Source organism: Sminthopsis crassicaudata, chromosome 5 (genome assembly GCF_048593235.1).
Source record: "Sminthopsis crassicaudata isolate SCR6 chromosome 5, ASM4859323v1, whole genome shotgun sequence".
In the NCBI taxonomy this organism is placed as follows: domain Eukaryota; kingdom Metazoa; phylum Chordata; class Mammalia; order Dasyuromorphia; family Dasyuridae; genus Sminthopsis; species Sminthopsis crassicaudata.
Genome location: NC_133621.1, coordinates 50,855,871 through 50,871,865, shown reverse-complemented (window position 1 = coordinate 50,871,865; position 15,995 = coordinate 50,855,871). Strand labels below are relative to the sequence as shown.

The 15,995-nt window shown below is 40.1% G+C and overlaps 1 protein-coding gene across 1 annotated transcript in view; it reads left to right on the top strand.

The window, feature by feature from the left end:
• Positions 1 to 10,418: 10,418 nt before the first annotated feature.
• FAM171A1 (family with sequence similarity 171 member A1) overlaps positions 10,419 to 15,995 on the top strand; it is a 172,955-nt gene continuing 167,378 nt past the window's right edge. Inside the window, exon 1 of the mRNA XM_074266670.1 lies at positions 10,419 to 10,642. Coding sequence (XP_074122771.1) covers positions 10,546 to 10,642 — 97 coding nt within the window. The 5' untranslated portion in view covers positions 10,419 to 10,545. The remainder of the gene's footprint in view (positions 10,643 to 15,995) is intronic.

Below are 15,995 nucleotides of genomic sequence, written 5' to 3'. Positions count from 1 at the left end.
TGTTCACTGGACTGAGCTCAATCTCATTAATTGAAATCAATTAATAAAGATGTATTTACTGAGAATCTATTATGCACTAGACTGGGCACTGTGGGAGATACAAAGTATTGTAATTTATTTCTAACAGTTTGAAATATTATCCTTAAAGATGCATTCATCTGGCTTAAAAGCACAGTCTATAAAAAAATTATGTGATCCATGTCAAAGATAACACATTAAACTATCAGTTATTCATACCATAATGTATATTCAGATGTCTTCCCTCCTCAATTTGACCTAACTTGGAAACCTAGGAAATGAATATTGGTGAAAGGAGAGATGAGGGAAAGTATGGAACATTATTTTCTACAAAGTTGCATTCAGATGCCTCATCTTGATGGAGAATTGACCAGGAGTTCTAAAAGGCTATCTGGTATTTTCCAACAAGCTGGAAAGAGTTAGAATATACGTCTAATAATATATTACATATTAGTTATCTGACCTGAGGATTGGATTCATTCATTGCAGTCATGTCTGACTTTTGGTGACCTCATTTGGGATTTTCTTGGCAAAGATACTGGAGTGATTTGCCATTTCCTTCTCTAGCTCATTTTACATATTACGAAACTGAGGCAGAAAACTTCACCAACACTTAATCAAGAATTTATGCAATTGCTATTATGTGCCAAGTAGTGTGGAAAGATTAAAATGTAATAGACCGTACCCTCGAGATGCTTACATGTCACTAGGGGGAAATAAGAGCCACACAAATGAGTAAATACAAAATAGACCAAAAGGAAATAGAAAGTCATTTGGGAGTTAAGAGTGGAGAGAAACCGCTAGTGACTGGAATAATCAGACAGGACTTTTTGTAAGAAGGTATACTTGAATTTAACCTGGAAGTGAGTATTAAGTTGGAGGAAGGGGAAAGGTAACTAGGGAAATAATGAACATCCTTCGGAAAGGATAGTTTGGTGCCAGATTTTGAAGGACTTTATATGCCTAAGAGAAATGACTGTATTTGATCTTAAAGACAATAGGATAACTTCAGAATGGTTTCTTTTTACTTCTAAAGGCCATTAAACTAAAGCCTATACTTTTTATAAAGCTTCTGATGATGTGGGTGGGTTGAAGAAACACATGTACCAATTAAATCACAGTTTCTTCAAGCATTTTAAAAGGTCCCACTTTATCCAGTGGACAATATAAGGGCCTTGATATAACTAGTGCCAAAGGAGGAAAAAGAATGTGCAATGATGATGGCCACAAGTGGGGAAAGAAGGTCCTTAAAGGGGAAATGGAATATGCTGAAGACATAGTTCACCAACTTCACAGTTTTGCCCAAAGTAGATGGGTGGGCATTTGGTTATAAATGAATTTAATAACTGAAGCTATTACCTAGAATCTTTTACCTGGAATAGGTTGGATGGGGGAAGGAATGTTGCAAAGGAAAGCCTGATAGCAAGGTAAAATTAGCAACACAGAAGACAGTCAGACATCAATAGTTGCACTAAGAAAAGAGGGAAGCCAGGGCAGCTAGGTGGCAAAGTAATTAGAACACCAGCCCTGAAGTCAGGAGGACCTGAGTTCAAATCTGATCTGACACTTAACACTTCCTGGCTGTGTGATCCTGGACAAGCCACTTATCCTCAATTGCCTCATGGGAAAAAAAAAGAAAAGAAAAGAGGGGAGATTCCTCCTGAATGTTTAATCCATGTCCAAGTACTGATTGAAGAAGGTAGACTTAAAAGAGAGGACCCAGGACATGGCACCATGGCACTCAGTGAAGGACCATAAGACAGAATACAGAAATAAAAATTGCTGTGAGAAGGAAACCTTCCCCCTTCCATGTTGGCAAGCAGAGGTAAAACCCTTTTCTCCTTAGACTAATTACAGCTCTTATGAACAGTGTTTATAAACTCAAGCTTTGGTTTTTGATTTTATGACAACTTTTCCAATTCTATTAGAAAATAACCCCAGGTACTCAGTACTGTATACCTGAATTGCCTACCTCCTTAGCCCTGTTTCATAGAATTGCCCTTTTCCTTCAAGATACAGTTCAAGTGACACCATCTATATGAAGCCTTTCCTGTCACACTCCCCAACAGCTGTTACCAACTCTCCCAAAATATTTTGAATTTATTTGTATTTTCTTCATATTTCTTTTGTATTATGTCATTGTCTTTCCATGGTTTCTGATACCTTAGCATAATCGATGCTTGTTTATCCAGTGACTTTAAGACTCTATGCTAAACCCTTGCATTCTTCCAATGGTAACATTTTTAAATCTACACTTCATCAAAGTCTCCTAATCAAATAGAGCCAGAAATACCCGTGACACATTTCCTTAACTGTAAAAGTCCTTTTTTAAACAAAGTACATGTTTACCACTGGGCACTCAAATGGGTAATCAGTGTCTCCAGAGGTTATCCTGGACAATTAAAATTCCACTACATTGGCATCAATCTCAGGAAAGATTTCAGTGGAGGAAATAATATTTGGCTGAGAAATCATGATTTGGAGTCTCTGAAATCAAGGTCTGTGGAAAACTGCAGACAGGAAAGTTTTGTGTATGGCATCACTCCTCTTGGCAAGGCCCTTTGAAATTAAAATCAAATGCTGCCTCATCAGGCAAGTTCCAAGCCATTTCATAAAAATACATTCATAACTCAACTTTAGTCAAACAATATAAGATTTAATGGGGCCTTAGGAAGTGTTCTAGAAAGAATAAGAAATTCCCCCTCCCTTTGTTCCTCAGAACACCCCCTCTCAAGTACAGATTATTATTTTTTTTTCCTCCTTTAGTTACTGAGTAGGAGTTGAATACCTGAACATGAAGAAAGATACAGGACAATTTTGTGTTCCAGAAAAGGAATAAAAGCAATTATCTAACCCATGCATAGTTCTGAGCCCATAATATGCAACTATATTTATTTCTATTATTTCATTCCTTAGTAATGGGGGTCTGGAAGGTGAGAGGAAAATCCATATGGAAATGCTGGACAATGGAAAGAATGATTGATTTGGATCCCAAGACCTTGCCTCAAATCCAAGCTCTGACTCTTACTGCCTGTGATTTGGGGTATCTTGCCAAGCCTCAGCTTCCTCATCCATAAAAACAGGATCAGTTCAGATGACCTCTAAAATTTATGAATGCTATGATAAATAAAATACAGATAAGTTTCTTTTTCTTTTATACTATGTTTATGAAAATGTCCATCTTACTTGGTGCTTACTGTTTTTAAATGAGAGAGGGAGAAAAATTTGGAATTCAAAAAAATGTTTTTGATAATTTTATTTTTATAATAATGGCTTTTTATTTTTCAAAATACATGCATAGGTTCATTTTCAATATTCATCTTTGCAAAATGATGTATTCCAAATTTTTCTCCCTCTTTTTCCTTTCTATCCTCCCCTAGAGACCAAGTAATTCAATATAGATTAAACAAGTACAATTCTTTTAAACATATTTCCACATTTATCATTATGCATAAGAAAAATCAGATCAAAAGGGAAAAAATGAGAAAGGAAAAAAAAACAAGCAAGCAAACAATAACAACAAAAGAGGTTTAAAAAAAAACTATACTGTGATCCACATTCAACCCCCATAGTCCTCTCTGGATGCAGATAGCTCTTTCCATCACATATTGGAACTGACCTGGAATTCAAAAGTTTTCTAAATGAATGTTTAAAAATTGTCTTTACATGGAGTTGAAAGAAATAAAGTACTTTTTTAAAATTTTAAAGAGAATATCATTTCGAGAGAGCATGGAATGATGAAGAATTTTTTTTTTAATTTTAAATTGTTTTAAAATTGTAAATCTTACTATTGGAAGAATGCAAGGGTTTAGCACAGAACAGAAAATAAACAAATACAGCTCAGAGGGAACCTGGTAAACTAAAGAGTATCTGGCTTCACCACTAACTTCTTAGGCATCTAGATAAATCATTTCCTCTCTCTGTGGCTCAGGGTTTCCAGTTGCAAAACGGAGTCATATTTTTTGACACTATGTTTCACTGGGGTTTTGGAGAGAGGGGATATGAATGCCCTTAAAACTGCTCATAGATCCATTAAAAAAAAAGTTGCCACATAAATGGATACACAGTAATGACCCTCTCTGAGGGTATGTGATTAATTAGTACGTAATCTGTGACCCAAACATACCCAGGTATACTAAATACTTAAGGCTGTCCTCAGCCTTAAAAGCTATAAAAGTAGATTATCACTTGCCTGTCTTTTGTAGGCAAGTATCCTACTTGTGGTATAGATTAAAATATAGTAGTATAGTAGTATAGATTATTTAAAAAAAAAAAAAAGGCTTACCCTAATGTCTTTGAAAACCTTAGTCAAAAATAACTTAGAATGGGGCAGCTAGTTGGTGTGGTGGATAGAGCACCAGCCCTGAAGTCAGGAGGATCTAAGTTCAAATCTGGCCTCAGACACTTACCACTTCCTAGCTGTGTGACTGTGCAAGTCACTTAACCCCAATTGCCTCAGCAAAAAAAAAATAATAATAATAATAACTTAGATTGTTTTTAATGAAGATTAGATGTCCGTTGAATAGCTGAAAGTGGCCAGTCACTTCAGTCATGTCTGATTCTTCATGACTAGTACCTCTGCTGAAAGGCTTTGCTGACTCCTTTCTGGTGTTGCTCATACAACTTTGATGTCCACCTTCACCAACACTCCAAGTGGCTTCAAGAAGCTGTAGCATGATAAGCCATCTTGAGAGATGAGCTAAACTAGATTGGGGTCAATTGGTGGGCCTCAAGACTGCTGCTAAATTTGAATATGTAGCCCAAGATTGTGGAGACTTCCCCCAGGAGATTGATCAGAAGAGAATAATTTGTTCCAGTGGTCATAAAGTGGCTGAAGAAGCAATGTAGAGTGCCCAGGGCTTGGTCAGACATCAAAGATCCCAAGGTCATCCTGGGCATCATTGGCCATCTTGACCTTTGTCCTTCCACTGAACTTTGATTACTTGGAAAGAGATATTGAGACTGTCAACTTTGTGCAGCTCTGTCTCATCTTTAAATCCAATTCATGCATGAGCCAAGACATCACCTAGTGAGATCACTGGTCCTTTTCAAAAAGGAAGGATAAACAACAGCAGAACAATGGAATGTTTGATGGTATGCTGGAAACCATCACTTTACAATAATAAAATGTGGAGTAAAATATAAGAACAAGATGAAAGGGACTTAGAGATCTTTTAATCTACTCCATCCCCATATACATGCAGGTAAGGAAACTAAAACACAAGAAGGGATTGTTGTGAATAGGTTATATAGTAATTAACAGAAACAGGTTTTGAATACAGTTCCCCTGACTCTGGAAACAGTGTTCATTCCAACATAACACATTGCTTGGAAAAAATAATGCAGTGAGTGTCAGGATCACTAGTTGGTTATCTGACCTAGGATGATTCACAAACATGTTTTCTTTTTCACTTCTTTAATAAACAATCCAGTGATCTTGAATGGCTATTCTAGAATGTTTGATTAGAGGGATGGTTAGTGAATGACTAGAAAGGGAAGCAACAGTCATAAATAGCATGATTTTATCAAGAATACCTTTTGCCAGACTAACTTTATTTTGTGTTTCTTTTTCTTTTTGTTTTTTTAAAAATATGGATAAGTCCATTCTTCTTACCTGGTACATTTTTCTGTCTACAAAAATGTGAATGAGCTAAATGGAGTACTAATAACATTGATTAGGGAGAAGAGATAAGGAAGAAGTTCCTTTTTTTGGAGATAGAATAGAGATCTCTGGGTACTGAGTATTGTATACACTCTCAGATATAGTTGGTTTTGCATATTTGTTTTTCTTGTTACAAAGAGGGGATCATTTAGATGGGGGATATATCTGGAAAAGACTAATGTGAAAACAAAAGACATGAATAAAATTTTATAAAGTGTTTCTTGAGATGTTAATTCCCAATGATATTTCTAATGTGTTATTTGCCATTTTTCCTGTTAACTTTCTTATTGAACCTTGATGATGCCAGTTTTTATTTGATGGTATATTTCATGGTTGGACTCACCATGTTAAGAAACAGAATGCTATAGTGTGATGGTAGGAGGTAGGGGGAAATCCTACATATCACCTCAGGGAATCTAGTTTTGAATCCCAGTTCTAACTTACTAATGGCGTGATAATAGGCAAGTCTCCTTCTTCACATGGAAAAAGTGAAAAATATTTGTACAATCTATATCTCCAACTTGTTGGGAGGGAAGCAAAATCAATACTTATATTTGTTTTATATCTTTTACAGATGCAAGATTCTTTGCCAACTTAGAAACAAAAGAAGTATTAATTGCTTTGTTCATAAAATTGTGTTAGGCACATATTAAATTTCAGAAAGGGCCAAATTTTTAAAGTATCATTTTCATAAATTGTTTATGTCCTTTTTGAAGTGTGTGTTGGGGAGCATAGTAAGGCTTTAGTAATAGACTAAGAAAATTTTGAGCCACTGAGGAGTTTTGAGCAACAGAGTAATGTGACCAAGAATATCCCTAAGGAAGATTAGACTGACAGGAAAAATAATTATTGATTGGACTTGGCAGTGGAAAAGATTTTCACAACAGATCTAGATAGATTCCAGTAAAATTCTGTACGAGGGTGATGGCAGTGGGAATGGAGATAAAAGGACATGTTCAAGGGAGAGATAACAAAAATATGAACTAATTGAGGATTAAACAACTTAAATCTCAAAAAATGGATTAAAGAACAAATCATAGAAACAATGATTTCATTAAAGAGAATTGCAATCATGCAAGAGCATATCAAAATCTATGAAATACATCCAAAGCAGTGATCAGAGAAAAATTTATATCATCTAAATGCTTACATCAGGGGGCAACTAGGTGGTGCAGTGGATAGAGCACTAGCTTTGAATTCAGGAGGACCCAAGTTCAAATCTGGTCTCAGACACTTAACATGTCCTACTTTGTGACCCTGGGCAAGTCACTTAACCCCAGCCTCAGGGGGGGGGGGGATGCTTATGTCAACAAAAGAGAAGGAGAAGACAAATGAACTGGGTAAAAAAAAAAACAAAAAACCTAGAAAAAAACCTGAAAATCCCCAATTAAACATTCAGTCTTTCCTCTCTTAGTTAAAGTATATGTATGTTTCCAGATATCTGTCCTGGATTCTCAATGAGAGCCATTTTAGAATACCCATATATAGAGGAAGGAGAAAATTTCAAGAAGAGAGAAGTGGGATAGATAGTAAAATGTTACAGAGATCTTTTCTCTAGTGGGAAGAGAATTTTAGATGGGTCACTAGTGGGTGAGTATGGGATCTGAAAGAGCTATTAGAGTTTTCCTTAAACGATTCTAAGAAATCAAATAATCAAGTGTTTATGTGTTGTAAAATGGACTACAAACCAAAGTCATTATATTCCTAGCATGTAGTAAGACCTTAAATGTTAAATGAATGAAATAAACCTTTGATTTTCAGCAAATACATTTGTACCTGAAGTGATAAAACATTGATCTTGAATATTAGTAGCTAAATATATGCTCTTTGTAAAGATGAACAGGTAAGGATGGTGAAGAAATTACTGCAAAGTAACCTGTTTTGCAGCGTGGATGAGAATAGATGAGACCATTACATTCTGTGTATTTTATCTCCATCAATTTATTTATCAATTATCTTTGGGATTATTTGCTTAAATGGTCACAGGTCCATCTATTGCCCAATCATTCTGTCTACATCTTTTTTTCATTTCTCCTTCCAGGTCTAAATCTAAGACCCTAAGTAATAAGTATTTCATATGATTATACCAATTTACAGATGAGGAAACTGAGCCTTATGTGACATGACTAAAATTGCATAATAAATTGCAAATTGAGGGAAGGGGACTTTTAATCTAGATCTTTTCTAGCTGCAGATTCAGTGTTCTTTTCATAAGATCTTTGTCCCCAAAATTCCACTCTTTATTTCTGCTAAGAAATGTGAAATGAAAGGAAGCCATCTTGAAAATAACCCCACTTTCTTTTGGGTTTCCTTCAAAATTTCATCTGGATCTTTAACAATGGGAGAGATGTTTAAGAGTTTAATCTTTTTTCCCCTCAAGATTAGAATTTTACTTCTACAAGAACTGTCAACATTTATTTTTCTCATGAAGATTTCCAGAAACCAAGGGATGCGTTAGGCAGTAATGATCAGATATAAGAATTTGAAGGATTTGTTCTGTGTCAGTTCAGGGGCATTATGATACCCTCTGGAAGAACTTTGTTTCAAACTCTACCTCTGATACTTAACTCTGCTGAACCTAAATTTCCTCATCTGTAAAATAAGATTAGCAGGACCTGCATTACATGTTTCATAGGTTTTGTGTGAAGGAACAAATGAGATAATGTATATAAATAATACCTCTTCGAATACTAAGTGGCAGTTATTTTATTGTTCTTTTCTCAAGCCTCACTTTGATAATGACATAATCAGTAGTTAAGTACACTGTGCTTAAACTAGGTAGGCCAGGGATCAGGGAAATACTCACTTTTTGCTTTTGTTTCACCATCGAGTTAAGTAAGGCTCAATCTTTTTTTCTCTCCCTTCCCCACAAATGCACAATTTGCAATCATTATGCCTCTGCTGCTGATGGTAACATATTAGAGCATTGTAGGTCCTATGCTGCCTAGTTTTATTGCATTGTGGCTGCCTTTATAATTTGTCTATTGCAAGTTAACTGGATAAGGGTCATATTCCATCCTGTACCTGGTAGGGTGAGTACTGAGTGTGCTGCTTCTCAGTTAATAAAATGATGTTAATAATTGGTCCCTTCCAGCTCTTAATTTATGATCTCATGACCCTTCTACTGACCCAGTGTTCTTGAAACAGATTGACTTCATATAGGGTATCTTATCTAGGTTTTTTTTGTTTGTTTGTTTGTTGTTTTTTTTTTTTGTTTGTTTTTTGTTTTTTTTGCTGAGGCAACTGGGGTAAAATGACTTGCCCAGGGTCACACGCTAGGAAGTGTTAAGTGTCTGAGGTCACATTTGAACTCAGGTCCTCCTGACTTCAGGACTGGTGCTCTATCCACTAAACTGCTCGTAGTTTATCTTGTTTTTAATAAATTGTTACTACTCTAAATAGTGTATATTGACCCCAAAACCTTAGAAATGTGGAGTCCGAGGAACTAGTTTCAAACCTACCTTCTCCAGTTATTTGTGTGATCTTTTTGGTCTGTTTCCTCATTTGTAAAATGAAAGGGGTGGACTAGATGACCTTTAATTACATTCCCAAATCTCGATCTGGGAGTTTATATCCAGAAACTATTAGTCCTGGAAATGTCTTTTAACAGCTCCATCAACAAATGTTCACTAACGCGATTAATGACAGGTGCAAAAAGGATTAGAATTAGAATTCTATTGCCCACTTAAATTTAAATTCAAGTCTCTAATCTCTCCTGGGGACATTATAAAGGTGGGTAAGGAAATGCAAAACAATATCCTGGTCTCCTCTCTAAGCGTTTAGCATCTAGATTAAAGGTCTTTCACTTTCTAACTAACTTTCTGTCTCTCTATCTCTCTGTCTCTGTCTCTCTCTCTCTGTCTCTATCTCTCCTCTGATTTGGATTCCTATGAAAATCTACAAAAGATCACAAAGGAAACTAGTTATGTAGAAAACATGGATATTGAATGATTTTAAAATATAAACAAAAAAACAAAAAACAAAAACCAGAAACCAGGTAGCAACCTCTTGTTCAGCGAGCAGCAAACTTTGTGTAACGGAGAGGGGCTTGGAGAGGAGAAGAGCGGGTTCAAATCCCACTGTTCCTGGCTGCTTGACTCTGGACCAGTCGCTTCACTCATCGTGGCCGTTGTGATGCGGGAGGTTGGCCTTCATCACCTCCAAGACCCCTTTCGGGTCTCAGGCCAGCTCAGAGAGCCATGGGGAACTCCGGCGTGACTCCCGGCCATTTGTGGCCCGAGGCTCCATGTCTGGGCCAGCTAGGGGGAGGGGCTCTCTTCACGCCCTCGCCCCTCGCCCCTCGCCCTCTCCCCCGCCCCCCCCCCCCCAGCCTCGGCCTCAGCCCCCTCCCCGCCTCCGGCCGGCAGGTGGCATCCTGAGTCCAGTTCCCAGGCCGCGCCGGGACGGGGGCGAGCCAGCCCGCGTGCGCGCCTGAGTGCGCAGGCTGGAGGGAGACGCCGGGGCCAGGAAGGGGTTAAATAGTTGGTGGAGCCGCCGCCGCCGCCGCCGCCGCCGCGGCGGCGACTCTTTAGGGAAACCCAGCAGTGTGTGGAGGCGCGGGGCGCGAGCGAGCTAGCGGGCGGGCGAGCCCGTGGGATGCGGAGCCCGGGGGCCCGCGGCGGCGGCGGGAGGAGGAGGAGGAGGGCGCACAATACCGCCTCGGGGAGCCGGAGCAGCAGCAGCACCAGCGGCGGCAGCAGCAGCGGAGGCAGCGGCCGCAGCATCCCGGGCCCGAGGCGCCCGATGCGGGCGGCGGGAGGAGCCGCAGCCCCAGCCGCAGCCCGAGCCCGAGCCGCCTCCATCCCCGCCGCCGCCGCCGCCGCCTCCTCTCCCCGGCCCGGGGGCTGCTGCTGCGGCGGGCGGCAATGAGCAGGTCCGCGGCGTTGCTGCTGCTGCTCTGCCTCCTGGGCTGCAACGTGTGGAAAGCGGTGACCAAGACCTTGCGGGAGCCCCGGGCTCAAGGTCGGTGCGGGGCCGGGGGCCGGGGCGGGGGGCGCTTTGTGCCGGCGGAGAGATTGCGGAGGCGAGGCGGAGGCCGCCCAGAAGGGGGAGGGTCCGGGGGCTTCATTGTGTTCGCTGCGGCGAGGGCCGGGGTGCCCCAGGGGCAGACGCTCCCGGCTGGGGGAGGGGAGGGGATAAAATGGGGAGGGGGGAAGCCAGCTGCTGCTGTTGCCTAAATGGAGGGCTGGTTGCATTGATCCGAGTGCATGCAGGCACACAGAGCACACACCAGCACGCCCATCTCTCCTTCTTCTGGGTTATTGAGAGGAGAAGGGATCTCACCTCCCTTTCTGTTCTGTCCCCCCTTCCCCCCATGGTAGGCTAGGTGCCAGAAAGGTGGCCTGGGGGGTGGTACTGGTGGGATCGAGGAGGGGGCGGGTAGCGGACGCCGGCCTCGGGCTCTTTTGTTGGTGCGAGCGACTGGGAAGATTGTCGAGATTAGAAGGCTCTCCGCCTTTCAGCCCTAATCCCTCCCGGACTTCTTTTCTCTTTCCTGGGGAGAGCCAGGGCACACCCTTCGGCCCCGGCTCCCTCTGGGATCAGTTCTCTTCCCGTCCCGCGCACCCCCTCCCCCAGCCCCGGCGGCGGCGTCGGCTGCTGTAGGTCCCCCTGCTCTGTAGCCCAGAATAAAGCGATCTGGCAGCTCTGGAAAGTTTCTAGGGTTTTTCTTTCCCCTGCTCATCTGGCATCTTTTCTGGACCCTCCGTGATTCCCTTGGAGATACAGGAATCGATACCCTTCCCCCTCCTCATCCTCCCCCCATTGGAAAAAATGGGAGGAGGGAAGCCCTAACCAACTTTTAGAAATTTTAGCCTCTTTAAATTCTCTGCCTCCGGGTTCAAGCGGTTGCCTCAGTCAAATGACAAGCTCGTCCTTTGTTTTAAAGATAACATTTAATTTGGAGAAATCCAGATGAGTCCTTTTGCTTGCCCTCTTTTAGAGGAGCCTCACCCAACTCTCCTGGGGCTGCCCTTTGAACAGAAAGCGTGGGTTGATGCTAGGGCCGGAGTATCTCACTCTTCCCCAGCCCCCGGGACTGCTTGGCTCTGGGTCCCGGATCTCCCTTCCAGAGAAGCAGAAAATTTGTGCTCAGCATTTCAACCTAAAAAAGCACCTGTAGTGGACAGGCCGCCCAGTCCCCCCTCATTGAGAGATGGGAAATACCCTCCCCCCCCCAGATTATTTCTGTTGGGAGATGGCATTTCTCCCTTCCCCTGTCTTCTCTGTGTGTGACAAGTCTTGGGGTGGGGGAGGAAAAAAGGAGGAAAAGAAGGAGAGACAGACAGAGAAGAGAGGCAGAGAGTGAGACACAAGAGAGAGCTCTGCCTTATTCAAGCCAGCTTTCTTCAGCATTGCCTGGACTGAAGGTCTGAGAGCCTGTCCCTCCGATTTGTCACAGTGAGGCCCTGGATACAATCTGCTGGTGTTATGTTGTTACTAAAGTGTGTAAGAGAGGCTGGCAATCTGAGCATGCTCCGTGTTGCTTGGAGCAGCCTCTTGCTTTGATTTTTATCCACAGGTTATCAAATTAGGTTTCCACTTTAAGAAGATTAGGAATATATGGGTGCAGGTAAGTGGCTGGCTGATGAGATAGTTAGAAGTGAAAGGTATTTTAGAGGTTATCCAGTTGGTTTAGCTTATAACTGAAAAAATTGATTCCAGGAGATGCTACGGAAGTGGGCCTGTTACCCCAGTAGCCACAGAGGACTCTGACTTCAGGTTGTATTTCACCTACACTTCACTGTACACAGAACCTTATTTGATCTGTCAAGGATTCTGCTCACTGGAACTGTCTTTCACTGTGATTTTCATTACATACATACATACATATATGTGTATAAAATATAAGGACTTTAGATATATTTGTACTAATTGGTCTTTTACTAATTACCCAAGGCCTTCCATTTTAAAGGACAAAGGAAATGTTCTTTTTTATATTTGTAACAAGTGTAGAGAAACAAATAGACATGTAATTGATAGCAGCTGATTAAAGAATGATGTGTGTTCTGTTGGTGTTTTATGAAGAATCCATTGTAAATTTCATCCTTGACTTAAGTCTAAACATTTATTTCCGAGTTATTTCCTGGTAATCAGATTCCATATGTAACAAAGTAATTAAAAATATCATATTGCTGTAAAGTTCCCAAGATGATCTTCGTGTAATAACTTTGTATATCTTCTGCTATGATATGTGAACAGGGTGTGTAATACAGCTATCTTGGAAACCCAGTAACTGAAATGAACACACATTAGGAGCTATTATTACCTGGGCAAGTTTTCATTTCTTTATTTCCCTATCCTTGCTTGTTTAGTGACTAAACACATAGTTACATCAGGAACTAGTGTCAAGACAGATGTTAAGCCATGGTGCCCTTCTTTAAGGAAGGGGAATTTCCAGTTTCTCATCTTTTTGCTTATCCTTAATCTACCAACCAGGTTGAAATGCTGTGATGGGAATGATAAAGTGTTTAAATGGAAGGAGCATTGGACTTTGGGGGTCAGGAAATTAAGGTTCAAATCCTTGATCTTCCCATTACTATCTGCCTCATCTTGATTGTCCATTTGACCTTCTTTTTTCCATAGTTTTTCGTCAGAAAAATGAAGGAATTGGGGCAGCTAGATGTGGAAGTGGATAGAGCACTGGCCCTGGAGTCAGGATCCTCCAGCTCAAGTCCCAGCTTAGACACTTAATACTAATTGCCTTGCCAAATTAAAAAAAAAAAAAAAGTGAAGGAAGTAGACTAGATTAATTTCCAAGTCTCTTCTAGCTCTAAATCTATGGTCTTTGAAAATTGTTTTTGAACTTAAATTTTTAAAAAAGAAAATATATTCTTTTTAAAAAGGAAAATTGAAGCCAGCTCTTTTGATAACCCAATTTGCACTGCTTTTGTTTTTAAAACTAGTGTTTCTCTTACAGTTGTTATCAGATACTTTTGCTTCAGCTCCCAAGAGGCATTGAAAATTGTTCTAAAAAGTTATTTAAAGGAAGACTTTGGATATTCTTTTTTTTAAAGCAAAATCAATTTTAATGTCACAGTGAGCATAAAAGAGCAAAGTATATTCTGTCCATTAAGCCAGGGGTCCAAATATAAACATGGAGAAGCAAAAAAAAAAAAAAAAAAGAAAAAAAAGAATTAGAATTCTTGAAGATGAAAAGTGCATGTGGAACATCTTTTAGTGAAATTGATGAACCTGGCCCATCTAAAGACACAACTCTTATAGGATTATAAGCAAAGAGTATTTGTTTCAGGGGAACCATTAAAACAATGTTTTAGTTTTAGTCTTACATATTCCTGAGGAGATGTGTATGTGTATACATACTCTCCTTGATTTAGACAGGGCTAGAAAGAGCTTGATCTAGGACTTGAGACAGACTTGGAGACAGAAAGATAGATGAAAGGATGAGTAGGTGGGTGGGTAAATGTCAGCCTCTTAAGACATAAGATCACATTACAAGTGGGTCATCATAAACTGATTGATTCGATAAAATACATCACAGCCTCACAAAGTCATTTTAGACAAATGTTTATCAATTTTCTTGGTAATGAAGTTGTTGATCCCAGGATCCCAGCTACAGATTTTCTCAGCTCAGAAGTGGAGTCCAACTTTGTTATGTTTTGGGCTGGGTCATCAGAGCTGGGAGGGAACATTAGTAGTGATTCAGTCTAACTTCATTTCACAAATATGGGAATTGGGGATCAGAGAAATAAGGTGACTTGCCACAGTTAAGTAGCAGATCTGAGATTCAAACTTGGATGTTTTGGCTCCAAACCCTGTCCTCTTTCCATTTCATTACATTCCCCATAATTTGCTGTAAAGTTGGGGCATGATTTACCTTTTTTTTTTTTTAAGTTTCATCCAGGTGCTTTTGTCAGAAACACTCAAGAGATTTACTTTGGGCCAGTCAACTTTCAAATTATGTAAGTTCAGCATCTGTGACCTTTTAAAGTGGAGTCAGGACTCAGTGGTCACTAAGGTCCCTTACAGCCCTTTCTCTAAGATCCTGTGAAATGGAACTACACCTCATTTGTAGTTCCTTGACCTAGATGACATTGTGATGCTTAGGATCAACGAACTGTATGTCAGATCATGATTGAGCTAGATAGGCTTTACACAGGTCAAATACCAAGAGTCCATAATGAACATTTGGGATGAATTCTCTAAATCTGTGCATCTCACGATTTTTTTAAAGTACAACAATTCTGCATTGCTCATTAAGCACAGCTTCTTCCTTGATTCTGGCATGCCATGCAGGGCAATCCTGTCTCTCCCATCTCACAATTGATACTGAGTTCTTTCATGTGAGCATAAAATAGTTTTCCAGGCAAACATAAATTTAGCATTCAAACAATTGAAGTTTCATTCTGCAGTAGAGTTTGAATGCTTGGCAGTTCAGTTTGGAAAAACCACCTCACCTAGTCTCACATTCTAAGGCTTTTATTTCTAACTTCTCCCTCAGGCCTTCTATGCTCAGCAGCCTGGATATGTTGGAATGGATTTGAGTGTGGAGTGGAATACCTTTATGTATTTCTTCCTGAAAAATCATCATATTCCCCAAAGCCACCGAAGTAAGCACCTCCACAGGAGAGGCTGATAGACTGTGCAAATACATGCTGCATAATTTTCATACCAAATTGTCCATTTGCCAAAGGGTCAGAGGTGGGCCTTAAGAACTAGCTACCAAGATCTGTGTGATCTATAACTTATTTTTGGTTAACTAATGAATGGAGCTATTATTGCAGATAGAGTACTACTGACTACTTTGTCCCCTCAGTAAAGTGAGAGTATTAGCCAAATCCTGGCATTTGGGGTGTTTCCATGAATCTCATTCTTTCTTAAACTGGGGCTTGGGCTATCTTAATGAGCATTGTGGAATCACGTTTTTATATCTATAACTATTTTTATTATAACTTTTTATTGACAGAACATATGCATGGGTAATTTTTTCAACATTATCCCTTGCACTCACTTCTGTTTCTGACTTTTCCCTTCCCTCCCTCCACCCTTTCCTTTAGATGGCAGGCAGTCTTATACATGTTAAATATGTTATAGTATATCCTAGATACAATAAATGTGTGCAGAACTGAACTGTTCTCTTATTGCACAGGAAGAATTGGATTCAGCAGGTAAAAATAACCTGGGAAGAAAAACAAAAATGCAAACAGTTCACACTCATTTCCCCAAGTTCCTTTGTGTAGCTGATTCTGTTCATCATTGATCAATTGGAATTAGATCTTCTGTGGAATCACTTCATAAAGAATATGCCAAGTCATATAAGATGCTTTGGGAATTACTTAACCTACTTTATTTTGTT